At 39.9% G+C, this 16351-nt stretch overlaps 1 protein-coding gene across 1 annotated transcript in view; it reads left to right on the forward strand.

Annotated features, from left to right (window-relative positions):
- Window positions 1-16351, forward strand: part of LOC108430898 (teneurin-1) — a 283207-nt gene that overhangs the window by 144822 nt on the left and 122034 nt on the right. Inside the window, exon 7 of the mRNA XM_017703711.2 lies at window positions 7893-8095. Within this exon, the coding sequence (XP_017559200.1) occupies window positions 7893-8095 (203 nt within the window). The remainder of the gene's footprint in view (window positions 1-7892; window positions 8096-16351) is intronic.

Here is a 16351-nt window from a genome sequence, read left to right on the forward strand (position 1 = left end):
GGCTGCTGTTTCCCTACGGCATCAGGCATCAATATTCTTGGATGGTATCGGTGCCCTGGCAGTCAGGCTATGGCGGTGTCATGTTGCTTGTCAAATGCGATCAGGGCTATGTGAATCAAATCAGTGTTTTCATCAAAGTCGGCACAGACGAAACAGCACCAGCAGCCGCCACTGCAGCAGCAGAAGTGTGTTGAGATTCATTTCATATTGCTTTAACTACTTCAGTACTTCTGCTATTGGATTAAGGACCTAGCCTGCTCTCTGGAACCAGGGCAAGGATGAATATTGTATTGAAGGCGAGCATGTTTAAATCAGGAATTCGCATCTGAAATGATTACAAATTCATTAGAAACGTTAATGTAATTGCTTAATCTTGTTACCATTTGCTTTGCGTGATTAGAATACCTATCTCCTGCTGAGAGGGAACCCTTACCATCTTACCAGCCGAGCACAGTGAGCCGTCACGTTAAGAATTCATGACAGCACTCTTATGGCGAACCCCCCCAGCTCTGAAAAAAACCCTGTAATATAAGCATGTAGTGCTGATTAGAAGTGTATTTAATGCATATTAGATACATAGAACATGAATTTGGAGAGTGGTATGTGCATCTGCCATGACAGATCAACCTAGCATAATGGACAGGTCTGTAGTGTTATATATCACACAAGGATGGTAACGTGGCTATCAGTAAATGGAAGTTGGTGAATGCATATTAGAAGCATAGAACATGTTTTTATAGAGTCTGCATTAACTGCCTTTAAGAATACACAGATTCACATACATAACCTAGCATAAAAGACAGGTCCTTAGCACTGTGTTTTTAAGTAATTAATTCCTCTTGGACAATTTACTATGGTCATATAACCTGATATTTGCCTCCAATATTTATAGTGCAGAGTCCACACTTTCCCACTGAACATCTAGAAAAAGCGTCACGTAGCAATTTATTTTAAAAGTTGTGAATGAGCTTAAACCGATCACTGTCCAATATACTAAAACATGCGAATGACAGAATCTGCCAGGCACCCATGAGAGCAGCAAGAGGCAGCATGAAGCCAACACCCAAGCCCCACGCACTGACAAATGCCATAGGAAGCAACATGGACCGAGAGGGAGACAAAAATCTTGACGCTTGTTGTCTTAGTCCTCACGTCCCCTGGCAGTACGTCATACGTGAGGTGTGGTCAGTGGCTGCATCACTAGATGAGGTCCAGGAGGCCATGCCAAGGAGCCATTCACAGGTGTAATGCAGTCCCAGCAGCACTCGTTGACTCTAGGGGCTCAGGCAGTCCCATAGAAAAAATATTTCTTAAGAAAGAGAATTAAAGCAAATCTCAACATTATATTACTGAAGGATCACTGATTTCTGAATTGTTTCTCCTCAACCCTCCTTTGGAGAAAATAGGAGATTAACATTAGCATTTTACTGTGAGAAATTCTGGTGATGAAGGAGAAAAACATGAGCTCTCCTTTTGCACTTACAGAAGATTCTTATGGAAATATTCTTATGGAAATATTATTCAGCTGAGACTGGGGTGAGATGAGTCAGATACAAAACAGTTAGGCCACATGGTTGGCAACATTTTGATCAAAGTGAGAAAATCTGAGTTTTGTTTCTCAGAAATAGAACAAAATGGCTAAAGTCTCACTCTGATTTCACATTGGACTGTGTCTAAGAGAAGTACCTGAGATCAAGAGGAGATCTCATTTAGAATATTTCATTCCTCTGGGCTGGCATTATGCCACCTGTGGCTACCACTTGTCTAGTAGCAGGTAGCTACTGCTTCTAGCTTAGCATGCTGCAGTTTCACCGCAACACAGGTTAATTTTCCCTTTAATGAAGCCTCACTGATACAAATTAGTCTGAGCAAATCTGATCAAGTAAACAAAAAGTTTTGACCAAGTTTTTTGTGTTTAGAGCTGCTAGACTAAGCTATTTTTGCTCAATGTTTGCTGGAAGCTAGCATTAGCTCAATGAGAAGACTAAGCTTTACACACAGCATGGGTTCATTAAGCCTCAGTGACGCAATCTTCAAGAATTAGGGCTCAAATCTGAGCAAGAAAATCTGTTAGTTTACACTACTTTTCATATATATACTTGTAGCACCAGAGGCTAATGTTAGTGAGAAGGTTAAACCATCTGCAATTCCAGCTCACTGACACTGTGATTTTACACAATAAAGACGATAAATCTCAGATTTAAACGAGTGAAATTGTGTACCATAAAGGCAGAATCGTTCTGGTCATTTTTGTGTCTGTCTCATATCAGTCTGTTCAGTCAGTAACCTAGACAGTAGTGCATGAGAACATGCAGGGTTTAGGAACAAGATACCAAGGAGGATTTACAATTTGTATAATTGTCATAATCACTTTTTTAATGGGTAGCGAGGTATGAGGACACTCGTATTTCATTTTTATTAGTTTTCTGTGCATAGCATTAATACAGAAAGAATATTTAGCAATTTATTATTAATGAACAGATTTTTCTGTGTTTTTTAGGGTTACTTATATCTGTATATATATATTACACAGGATTGCTAATGTGGCTAACTATGAATAAAAGCCTGCGAATGCATGCGAGAAACTTAAATATAGAGAGTCTTGTACATCCATTGCCTTTGGGAATATGCACCATGACAGACCAGCCTAGCATAACAGACAGGTCCTTAGCGTTAAAGCTATATGTCATGCAAGGACGCTAACGTAGCTAACAATGAATGAAAGCTGGTGGAAGCAGTCAGCATGAATAATTTTAGCAGGCATACTGCTATCTGGCCCTGCTGGCTTTCGTTCATTATTAGCAGTGTTAGCATTTTGTGGTGAAGTGTTCCTTTAGGGAACAGAAGAAAGCTTAGTGTCAGATACGCCTGCTTCTGGAGCGGCGCTTTGAGACAAGCAGATACGGCAAAGCGTGTGATTAGCAAGCAAATGACAAACGACCTGAGGATTAGCCGAATTTATAATGTCACGGGCACTGTATTTCAGACGCAGTGGCGTTTTAAAGATGGCAGGTATGTGGCGCGGAAGCAGGTGAGACGAGATGGCCGTTAATCTAGCCTACTGTAAGGAGAAGTACTTTAGCGTGAATGAGTCTTTCAGCTCAGTTTACTGTCAGCTGGATTTTACCTCAGTAAAATCATGTTTCGCACTGCCTGCTACTGAACAGCATTGTCAGAAAGAACAGGAAATGTGAATGACCTTCATTTCTTTCTCTTTTTCCTCAAGATATTACTTTTTTTCAATGTGTTTTTAAAGCTGTATTTTTTCTAGGTCGGCCTTTCCACCTAAATGTAAAAATGACTTTCCAGACAACCCAGTAGACCTTTACAGTTTTTGGTCCTGTCTGTTTCTAAGCTTGCAAAAAATGCTGGATATTTTATCATGTCATGAAAGGAGCACCATGGCTGCTAATGGTAGACCGCTCAATTAAAATCAACCTGCTGCCTCAGATCCTTGAATGACTCCAGGTGAACAACACGGAAGTATTTTAGTTGTTAAAGTTGTACATTAATATCCAATTCACCTTTCATGATAAGCAACTGTTGGCTTTAACAGGGTGCCAGCTCATTTGTTCCCTCATCATCTCAATATTTCCCTTAATGCTTTATGTATATGGAATGGCTGATCAGATGATGGTTTATCTGGAGAAAATATGGAGGCACTTGGCGGACGGGAGGTTGTTTTTTTTTTTAACACATCAATATTCTGCATTGCCTTCTCTCCCATGTCCTGCAGATTGACTGCTCTCCTCTACATCACATTTATTGATCTGCCTGTGTTGTGATACAGTGTCTTTGTATAGCCAGAGTGGTGAAGGACCTCCTCTTTCATATTTTAAAGTGATGGACAAGTCCAAATCCCACACCACTGCTCGCAAACTGAAAACTGTAATATCGGCCACATAGCAGTTTTTGTCAATGACGTGTGCCTATATACACACACACACACACACACACACACACACATACAAAATATATGCAATATATAGAAGTTAGCACACCCCTGGTCAAATTAAATGTTTTGTTGATTAAAAAGAATGTATACATCATATGCATGGAACACATTTAGATTTCAAATAAATAGAAATTATGTACTAACAGCTGCATTTTTTTTCCTGTGGAGAAACCTAATGAAATAAGTTTGTTTTTGCTTTTAAAATCATCATATATCACAAAAGTAAATGCAAATAAATATAAGTACAGTGCAAACTTTTCCGCAAAAAGTAGTTGAAATCGCATAAGCTCTAAATCTCGAGTTCTTGCGTCATCACTAATCAAGTTAAACTAAAAAATTATAAAGGACTTCCATGGGAAGAGGTGTGTGTGTGTGTGTGTGTGTGTGTGTGTGTGTGTGTGTATATATATATATATATATATATATATATATATATAATTAATTTCTACAGCTGCAAGGCCAGTAGAATTATCCCATCACTGACTTCAGCTGACATTAATTTGCCAATAAAATGGGAAAGGTGGTGGCAATCTTATTAGGTACAGCTCAAAAACCTTTAATTGAATTCCTTTAATTATAGTGACCTGCGCCTCTGTGATATTTTTATTCCTCCTAAGGCCAGTTCTTTGGAAAATCATTTAAGCTCAGCCAGGTTGCACTCCTTATGAAAGCTCAGAATTCAATTCCATTTGCTCTCTGTCAAACACTGCTTGTATTAAATGACTAGTTGCATGGAGGCTTCATTAGGGTTTGAGGAATAATAACCTTAATTGAAAAGACAGTTTAGTTCCTTTGAAAATAGATTACAGGTGTAATTGTTTTATACGCATAACTCCAGGGCGATGCAAATGAATGGGCTGCCATGTCAGAGCCAATGCTGGAAATCCATTCATTTTTTTCCAGGCTATAATATACATCAAACACAGAGAAGAGTCTATTTGGGGGGATTAGAGCCAGAAATCAGATAGACAGGACACGTTGGATCTGGGTGGTGGGACAGACAAAGGGATTACTAACACCTTCACTCTATGGCTGTTTTAGTTTAATCAGCATAATGGCCTGATTTGCCTCAGGAATACGAAAATGCACTGACATTTCAATTCAGGCTGCTCCTAAGCTTTTACAGCACTGTGCAGCAATCAGAGACCACCCTTCATTTATTAAAGTTCTTTTCAGAAATTTTGACTGCAAAACTAACAGTACATTAATTAGTATAATTTCTTTATTTTATTTAATATAGTTCAGGAAACATTTTTTTCCCTCAATTTTCTCCCCAATTAGCCCCAGTTCCACCCACAAGTTAGGACTCCCCCAGGCACACAATACAACCAGCACTAGGAGGGCGAAGGCTAGCACAGGCTTCTTCCAAGACCTGCATCTTTTCAAATTGCTGCACACGCAACGTCATTGAACAGCCGAATGCGCTCTAAGGCAAGCGCCAACTGCCAGATTTGTTTATATCAGCTAACAGACGCTTCGCTGACTAGCATTGCTCTAAGTGATTGGGGTGTGGGGGCATCCTACCCACCCAGACTAGTGAGGCCAATTGGGCTTTCTTGGACTCCTGGCCATGGATGGCTGTAGCATCACCAGGGATGGAACTTGCGATCTCCTGACGAGAGGGCCAACACGTAATTGGTGGTCATTTTTTCAAAGAAATCTGTAGGCTTATTTTTCCACATTTCCAAACAAGTTCAGTCTTAGAAGCTGGTTGTGTTTCACATAATCCAGGTTATTGCAGATATTTTCAGTGATGAGGTCTGGGCTCTGAGGTGGACAGTCCATTGTTCTAAGATAACCAGCAGCCTCTTTGTTTGCTTCGCAAATGTTCCTTTTCAGTAACTTCTTCAGTAACAGCCACACATTCTTTCAAAGCAATAGCACTGAGCTGTTATCTCACAGGATGGGCACAAACACCTGTGGCTTTTTCAGATCTGAAGTAAGACTGGAGCTTGATTTTCTTCTATCCCTCAAAGATGAAAGCTTTAAGTATTACTTATAATGACAGTTTGGGTCCACCAAGTCTTGGACAACTCGTAAAAGTCACATTTTCTCTATATCTTCGATTTTCTCCTTATGTATGCAAATCTTATATCTTCAGAAATATCACTTTAAATATACATGCAATCATGTATACTTAATCACTGTTTTGGAAATAAAATTAATGAAGGGTGGTCTCTCATTTTTGCACAGTTTGTGTTATATCTGTAGCTATAAACTAGTACCATGTATGTGGAAGTATGCCATCTGAAATGTCTGCATTTCAGCATTTTACATAGACGGTCTCAACATCAGTGGCATACAGTAAAAGCATGTACAGTACATGTACCCTCGAGATTGACTGATGGCTGTAATTTTTTACTCACAGGGAGTTCTGGAGCACCCCATTGTTCCTTGATTGTGCCAGAGCCTCTGAGATTATTGCGTCGCAGAGCTGCAGCTGAAGTCACTCAACTACGCCGCCCAAATGCAATTTGGGCATTGAATGTGCCATAATGAAATATAGATGCGTTCAAGCTTTAATCTTCATTAGTTCATCAAACCAACGTGTCCTTCTCACATTCCAGTGTTTCAACTGAATTCGATTCCCACAGCCAGTTTGGAGAGTGAGAGTTAAACTACTCTTTTATCAACTGAATTTAGGCATTGATCAGTTGTGCACTGTCAGTGCAATATTGTGCATGCTGTTTGGTGGCTTTTGCTTTCATTTATACCCTTTCTATTGGGCGCAAATTGGAGAAAATTGACTGCAACATCAAATAGATAGCAAGCTTTTAAATCTAAATGCCATGACTATTTTTGAAAATAAGTGTTCTCTTTTGTAACATCGGTGTTTACTGGATGTTACAGGCAGGCTTTCCCCAATTTGCTCTAAGATAGTTTGACAGTTCAACAGAATAGTGTGACTATCATAGAAAAGTGTTTAAGAACTAAACATTTTGAAGAGGATCAGGATATGAACTTTTGTAGTTGATCGAAATTACAATAATTTCAATATAAAAGAGAAAAAAAAGTCCTAGTCTTACTATGTGAAGCTTTGATGTGTATGACTATAAAGACCACGACCTAACAGCTATTGCTGTACATTGTGCATTAACACAACATAGGATGAAGCCAGAAAATCATGACTGCTAACAGAGGGTTATCTGTGATTTTTGGCTTAAAGCGTTATGCCCAATTACTGAGGTCTTTCTGAAGGTCTAAGTAAAGAAAAAACTTTAATCTCAGGGGAAATTGCTCACACCAAGGCATTTTAATGGGCTAATCTCTGCTTATTCGTCAAACGTAAGGGATCCTTGGTCTCATGAGTACGCTTTAACTAGAATGTCACCAACTTGAACTGCAGGCCCAGCGCAGCCGTGGAGTCCTCTCCAGCCTGACTGTGCTGCACAGAGGCCACGTCTGCTTTGCCGCAGAAGAAAATGTCTCCTTTACCACTGACACACAGCATGATTTATCACCCCTGCCTTTCAATGACTCAACACCTCTCAATAATTTGTAGTAAGGGAGCTTTAGGCATTATAGATTGAAAATAAGCCGCCGCGTTCATAAATCACGGCCCAGGTCTGCTTCGGCTTTGTCTGGTTAACGGCTGAGGGCTCCTGCCGCCATATATTCTCGTTCGAGGTAGGTCACTGGATGGTGAGAGGAGATAGCTCACGATTGAGCCAGGCCAACAAAGAGGCCGGAGGAGGTTAAATTCATACCAGCACAATGGGACGGTCTAGGAAGATGAATTCGGTGGGCTTTGCCACAGAGTCTCTTTACGGACAACTTCAGAAAGAAACAAAAGAGATCAGCCAGCCGGTTAATTTAGAAGGTTTAATTACCTCAGTTCACGCTTAATGCCGTCACATGACTAGCTCCAGTCTCAAGTGGGACATAAGCAGAAGTCTGACTCATTTATTATGTGTATCTTTGTCTGCATGTCTTGCAGATAAGTTCCAGCGTGGGCGGGCCATAGACCGCGGGGAGGTGGACATCGGGACGCAAGTGGTGCAGGTCATCCCACCTGGGCTGTTCTGGCGCTTCCACATGGCCGTGCATCACCCCACCTACATCAAGTTCAACCTGTCGCTTTCGCGAGACGCTCTGCTTGGTGTATATGGCAGGAGGAACATCCCGCCCACACACACGCAGGTACTAGAGTGGTTCAGATACGCTATCTTTTGTGTTTGTTTTCTTTTCTTTTTTTTTTGGATATGTATACCAGGTTTTCTTATTATTAGTAGCTACTATGATTTGACTACTAAACTCTGCAAATTAAAATCCTGAAGAAATAGTGAAGTATGGTTAAATTTTATGTAATGTGCTGGTATAAACAGGTAACACCACTGCCCTCCATATGGCAGATTAGGGTTTAATTCCTTGCCCAGGGAAGCACACCATTCTATATTAATGAGGCAAAACTCTTTGCCTTGGGCAAAACTCTTAATGTTATATTCTCCTACATATAATATGATTAAATTATAAGTTGCTCTGAGTAAGATTGTCTGCCAAATGTAACGTTTTAAAATGAATGTAGCTGACAGCTAGGCAGCTAAAGTCACAGCAACTTACCTTGTGTGCTGTCAGTTTAAACAGTATACACCTAACAGGCAAAACATTATGACCACCTCCTTATTTCTATGCTCATTGTCCATTTTATCAGCTCCACTTACCATAGAGGTGCACTTTGTAGTTCTACAATTACAGACTGTAGTCCATCTGTTTCTCTGGACCTCCAAGGACCTCATAGAGTGGGTACTATTCGGGTGGTGGATCATTCTCAGCACTGCAGTAACATTGACGTGGTGGTGGTGTGTTAATGTGTGTTATGCTGGTCTGAGTGGATCAGACACAACCTTTAATTCTTACCTTATTTTTCTTTGCTTTATTTGTAGCAATATACATATAGCAAAATTATATTAGTATTATTATTTTGTCTACCAGTGCATTTTATATATATACACTCACCGACCACTTTATTAGGTAAATTTTCAATCGCTTATTAACACAAATAGCCAATCACATGGCCGCAACTCAATGCATTTAGGCATGTAGAAGTGCAAACCAAGCATCAGAATGGGGAAGAAAGGTTATTTAAGTGACTTTGAACGTGGCATGGTTGTTGGTGCCAGACGGGCTGGTCTGAGTATTTCGGAAACTGCTGATCTACTGGGATTTTCACGCACAACCATCTCTACGGTTTACAGAGAATGGTCCAAAAAAGAGAAAATATCCAGTGAGTGGTAGTTGTGTGGACGAAAATGCCTTGTTGATGTGAGAGGTCAGAGGAGAATGGGCAGACAGGTTCGAGATGATAGAAAGGCAACAGTAACTCAAATAACCACTTGTTACAACCAAGGAATGCAGAATATCCTCTCTGAATGCACAACATGTTGAACCTTGAAGAAGATGGGCTACAGCAGTAGAAGACCCCACCGGGTGCCACTCCTGTCAGCTAAGAACAGGAAACTGAGACTACAATGCGCATGGGCTCACCGAAATTGGACAACAGAAGATTGGAAAAATATTGCCTGGTGTGATGAGTCTTGATTTCAGCTGCAACATTCAGATGGTAGAGTCAGAATTTGGCATAAACAACATGAAGCATGGGTCCATCCTGCATTGTATCAATGGTTCAGGCTGGTGGTTTTGGTGTAATGGTGTGGAGAATATTTTCTTGGCACACTTTGTGCCCCTTAGTACCAATTGAGCTTTGTTTAAATGCCGCAGCCTACAAAGTGACGTCACAAAAAATCATCTCAAACTGGTTTCTTGAACATGACATCGAGTTCACTATGCTCCAGTGGCCTCTACAGTCACCAGATCTCAATCCAATGGAGCATCTTTGGGATGTGGTGGAACAGGAGAGTCACATCATAGATGTGCAGCCAACAAATGTGCAGCCAACAAATGTGCAGCGACTGCATGATGCTATCATGTCAATATGGACCAAAATCTCTGAGGAATGTTTCCAACACCTTATATATATATATATATATATATATATATATATATACATATAAAGATGCAGGAAACATTGCAAATGGTCTGTTATAAAACAGGCAGCAAGTGATACTCATGATACTCAGTGATAACTTTTATCAACAGCTAACCTTTTTTATAACAGTGCAGTTTATGCTAACTAGAAACTAGAAATTAGATGGTTTTAGTGATAAATAAATTATAGATAATATTGTTAATTTGACTAATCACAAAAACTGACTATGCTGCTGTATCAAGAGTTGTTTGGGAGCCGAAAGAATGAACTCTTATTGGTGAGCAGAGCTAATTGATCGGACTCACTGAAAAGAGCTGCAATGCCCACTGCTAGTGCTAAACGAGTGGCCGGGATAGCAGGCATGTCAGTCCTAGCCATACACTGTGTTATTAGGCAAGTGAGTATTTTGACCATATTTCCATTTTTAGGCATAATTTCTAACTCCAAGCTGGATAAACTTGAATGCTTAATGGATTTAAGCATAGCAGGTGATGTGTATCTGTGTAATGAGGGAGGGTGTGGCCTAAGGAGGTCAACACCCTATATCAAGGTGTGCATAATTATTAGGCAACTTTTTTCTTTAGGCAAAATGGGCCAAAAAAGATTGACCTGACTCTGAAAAGTTAAAAATTACCAAAAGTCTCTCAGAGGGATGCAGAACTCTTGAAATTGCTAAGATATTGGGGCGTGATCACAGAACCATCAAACGTTTTGTTGCAAATAGTCAACAGGGTAGCAAGAATTGTGCTGAGAAAAAAAGACACAAAATAACTGGCAAGGATTTGAGAAGAATCAAGCGTGAAGCTACCAGGAACCCATTATCTTCCAGTTCTGTCATATTCCAGAACTGCAACCTAGCTGGAGTATCAAGAAGTACAAGATGTTCAGCGCTCACAGACATGGTAAGGAAGGCTGAAACCCGACCACCACTGAACAAGACACATAAGCTGAAGTGTCTAGACTGATCCAAGAAGAATCTGAAGACAGATTTTTCAAAGGTTTTATGGACTGATTAAATGAGAGTGACTCTTGACAGACCAGATGGATGGGCCCGTGGCTGGATCAGTAACGGGACAGAGCTTCACCTCGAGTCAGACACCAGCAAGGTAGAGGTGGGGTACTGGTATGGGCTGGTATTATTAAAGATGAGCTGGTTGGACCTTTTCGGGTTGAAGATGGGCTCAAAATCAACTCCCAAGCCTACTGCCAGTTTTTAGAAGACACTTTCTTTAAGCAGTGGCACAGGAAGAATCTGCATCTTTCAAAAAGACAATGAATTTTATGCAGGACAATGCTCCATCACATGCATCCAAGTACTCCTCTGCATGGCTAGCCAGTAAAGGCATTAAAGATGAAAAACTTATGACATGGCCCCCTTCCTCACCTCACCTGAACCCAATTGAGAACTTGTGGGCAATTCTTAAACGGGAGATTTACAGTGAAGGAAAACAGTACACCTCTCTGAACAGTGCCTGGGAGGCTGTGGTTGCTGCTGCACAAAAAGTTGATCGTCAACAGATCAAGAAACTGACAGACTCCATGAATGGAAGGCTTATCACTGTTATTGAAAAGAAGGGTGGCTATATAGGTCACTATTTTTTAATTTTTCTCAGAAATGTTAATTGGAAAGCTTTGAGTTGTTTGTTTATAATTCTCACTTGAACAGATGAAAATAAAAAAAGTGAGATGGGAAAATGTGTGTTTTTCATTTAGCTTAAACATTCTTAACATTCTTAAACATTAACATTTTGGATTAACCAAGAACACTGTAGTTGGTCATTAATAAAAATAATCCTCAAAAATAAGACTTGCCTAATAATTGTGCACACAGTGTACAGTTCTATTCCATGGTAGACACCAACTCAACGCCAAACACAAAGACAACAGCCCAAAAAAGAAAGGACAAACAACACTGCTACATGTATTAACAACAACTTATTTACAATAAATGTCTCTCCCACCATGAGCGAGGTACCCCCGATAGCCCCTTCCATGCTGTTTTGGCAGTGCAGCCTGGGGCAGAATGCCACAACATGTTTGTGACTTTCATAGTTAGCTAGCTAATACTCGCCAGTATCATCAGAGGCTAACTAGCTAGCATAGCTATTGCCAATTGCATGGATAGGGCTCTGCATAATCCTCTTTAAAAAATGCAAAATAGAGCACAGTACCCAGACACATCTCAGTAACTCATCAAATAACTAAATAATAATAATAACTATGCAGTCTAAAACTGTTGCTAGCTAGAACTAGCTTAATGGAGGATAATTTTTTAAGAACTAACTTAATGATTGTCCAAACACAGTGACATGGAGAATTGTAGTTTAAATTATTGGAAGTGCTAGAAGTGGATATGTTTATGGACCAAAAGTCACACAACTGTTTAAAATACATAAATAATAAATGGTACACTGCAGTATTACTGCAGTAAATCTCCCTGATATAACTCTTTTAACCCTGATAGTAATGAAGGAGATGGAAAAGCAGTATTTTCAGAGTATTTTCAAAGCTGTAACAGTAACATATGTAATGCATTTCAGAAATAATATAAAAACAGACAAGAAGTCAAACACATGAAATAAATACGACAGTGTTTTGCATGTCAAAAATGCACATAGGACGGAAATATGGTAAGAGCTTTAAATAATGTAACAATGTAAACACACCAAACCTCACCTGGTGCATGCCTGTGGAGGTGAACAAGGAGCAAAGTATGGGCACAAATAATATTGGAAACATTTGAATTGAATCCATCATTTGTGCCTCATGTAATAAGGTATTTGTATTTGGGAACACTTCAAGCAGGTATGGCAAGCGCTCCCCATCCGCTCCTCCAATTATCTACTATGTTCCCCAATACACTTTGCCCTGACAGCCCCGTGCATGCTCCCCCGCAGAGAATGCTACATAAAGATCCGGTTTGTTCACGTCTCAACAGTTTCTCTCTCCTGGGAGTTTTTCATACATCCTCTGGATACCTTTGAATTCTTTCCCCATTATACGGTGCACTCAGAGTTGCTTCCAGCGCGCTTTCCCTGGGATTTTGTTGTTTTCAAAATGCTGAAAGCGATGCGGTCCCTGACAAAGTAATAAAGGCTGTTAAACTCGTTTTCAATTAAAGGCCCCTCGATACCTGGTACACTGCTTTTTCTGCTAACTGGTAGCTGTCCCGCTGAAATATTCGGGTGGTCATTAAGCATGGCAGGCACTGTTTGCAAATAGTCTCAGTCACATTTCTCATTTAGGGCCCTCTTACTTTTTCACTAATGTCTGTGAAATGGCATGCTTGGATGTGAGAAGACTGCGGGAGAGAGCCTGGTCGAGTCAGTTGTGCATGTCTGCTGTTTGAGTTTGTTTGTTTGTGTTTGGTTTTATACATTTTCAAAACAAAAATATCCTGAATTTGTAAGAAAATATCAGAACCAACAAAATGGTTCTAATTTTGTGGAGTGCTTCAAATAAAAGCTACATATTTTCTTTAAAAAGTTTTAGACTCATCAGATTATCATTACATATTATAGCATTTTAGGGCTATTAAAGTTAATAATGCAATAATGTGATAAATTATTAACGACACTATATTTTAACTGTATTTTTTTTTGAGCCTTCATACTATTTGAAATAGCCTTCTACGTCTTAGCTTCCTTTGCACTGCCTTTGTTGCGCTGAATCAAAATCAATAATTGTCGCTTTTATAGCATTTCTTTCAGTACCGTTAGCAGACTGCACTGGACAGTGCTAACGGCAGACCTTTGGATAAATCAATGAGCAGCAAACCAACAAAAGCAACAGCAAAGTGGAAAGCTCCAGTTCTCATTGAGATCTTTCACTGTAACAAGAGTCCACAAACTATGAATGACAGCAAGAGTGAGAGGCTACAATCATGGAGGAGTTGGAACCATTTAGTGTATATATGATACACTGTCATATGCAAAAATTTAGATGTCCCTGGTCAAATGACATGATCATAAATGATGAGGTCAAGTGAAAAAAATAAATGAGCACATCCTCTGCAGAGAACACATATTATCTGCACATTTTAATGCACAATTGGAAACAATAATAACACATAAAATATGGCCTCTGCAAAATGGCACATTTTAAATTCTGCAGAGAAATGCTACATTTAAGCCAGTTCCCTGTAGAGGAATTTATTTTTACTTAGAAAATAAACAAAACATGTAATTTGACTGGGGGTGTTCAAACTTTTGCATTACTGGTTGTGTCATGAGCCACTGTAGCTCTCACTGGACATCAACGAACCCTACTTTAAAATGATAAAAATGTTGAACTACCAAAGTAATGAATATATTCTCATGACATTATTTTGTCCACTTATAGTAGGGGTCCTGACCAATAAAGAGCAGGGTATAAGGGGGCTAAGTATGCAGAGAAACAGATGAACTACAAAACTACAGAGTGCATCTCTATGTGTGACACCTCTGATAAAATGGATCATGAGTGTGGAAACAAAGAGGTGTACTTATTGTCAGTGTGTGACCCCATGTCCTGACATTGTACTAAAAGTATAAAAACAAGTGTGTGTGTGTGTGTGTGTGTGTGTGTGTGTGTGTGTGTGTGTGTGTGTGAGATGTATGTGTGTGTGTGTCTGTGTGCATGGTCCGTGACATTGAGCAATCTCTGCCTGAAGGCCTCTGCTTACACAAACGGACATATGCTGTTGTTGACCAGGCCTTGCTGTACAAGACAACCGCTGGTGTGGGTCCTAGCAGGTCATCTGACTGACCATTTGCACTCAGCCAGCACCGAAACCACCCCCCCCACCCCCCGCCCCCCAAAGGCAACCACCCCTCCCCCCAGCCCACCACAACCCCCCCCACTTGCTTGCATCTCCCTCCCGCTCTGACTCATCTTTTAAAAAGCACTGTTCTAACCGCTTGCTAGACCTGCGAGCTTCGACGTGACAGAGACTAATTGGATGCTTTCTGACATTAATGTGACATTAATCCCCAGGGCAAGCCTGACTTTATCCTACCTCAAGGATACATTCTCCCAAAAAGAAGCATTTCAAGTGCACTTGGAGACTAAAGAGAGAAGCAGCTACCTACTTCTGTGTTAACCCTTAGAGGTTTAATCTTGTCATTGTGTTTGTTTGAATTTTTACAGTTTTGTTATGTAGTTAAATTTAACACAATTATATGATGAATTTCATAGTTTATTACATAAAACTGTTACATTTGATCAAATTTGAGTCAGCACTTCAGACTTTTCTGCTTGTTTGATGTCAGAAACAGTTAAAGGATGTTTTTGTCTTTCCTATCTATGATGAACTCAAAAGTTGTACAGATTGAAAATTGTCCACCATTTCAACAAAAAAGTCTTTGCTTATTTTAATGACCTGCAAATGAGAAATAATTGATATTGAATTAGGCCCTAATTAATCACCTGCAATAATTGCTTCTCAGGGTAAAAACCTCTAAGGGTAAGCATTATAATTCTGTTTAAAAGTTTGGAATGACTAAAAAAAATAAACATGTCAGGCTAGTGACAGTATGCCAAGGTGCAATGTTTAAAGTGAGTGACAGCTTTGTGTCCACCTGCCATGGCATCAGAAACACTTCTCTGTGTGAGCAGACCCTCCTTCACTGCCAGTTTGTGTCATTTGTTCATTAGAGTGTCAGCACTAGGCTTACATCACATAATATATGGTATCCGATGTTGGTATCTGTGCCTTTTCATGAGCTTGAGTTTGAGGAAATGAGCAAGGTATTGAGACATGTATAATAGACATTGTTTAACATCAGCACATACTGATATATTCCAAAATTGTTATGCATTCTTATTTAATTCTTTAAAAATTGCAGCTAATTTACAGGATTATGGACGCTTCTACAGCTTTATTTATCATTCTGGACACATCTATTGGTTGAGATCTATAAAACTGTAGAGTAGAAGAAATAGAATCTCATTAAAAACATTTTGTACATGAATTCTTAACAAATTGTTTTTATATTATTGAAAATATTGATTCCAAACTTGCTAAATGTGGTTATGGAAGAAGATTTCCTCTCCTATGGAAGCCATACAGTCACTGCTCCAGCCTTGATAAGACAGACTCCAACCAATAGTCGCTTTCCATTACTATCTAAGGGGAGTGCTGGGCAAATGGCACTTTTATGGATGCTGCAGAGTCATGGCTTGTGATATCCTGGGGCGCATTAACATAGCACTTTGAATCATCAGTATTTACTAGATCCGGGGCAAAGGAAATGAAAGAGCCCCCCACCACACCCCTAAACCCATCCACTCACCCCTGTCCTTTATTGTGTAGGTACAAAACAGGCAGTACACCAGTCAGAGTGTCTTGCAGACAGAGAGAAGTAATTCTCCAGCCCTCCCTCATCATCACGGCGGAAATAAGCAAACGCTAGTGACACGCAGCGAGGTGA

The sequence above is a fragment of the Pygocentrus nattereri genome, chromosome 8 (genome assembly GCF_015220715.1).
Source record: "Pygocentrus nattereri isolate fPygNat1 chromosome 8, fPygNat1.pri, whole genome shotgun sequence".
Lineage (NCBI taxonomy): Eukaryota > Metazoa > Chordata > Actinopteri > Characiformes > Serrasalmidae > Pygocentrus > Pygocentrus nattereri.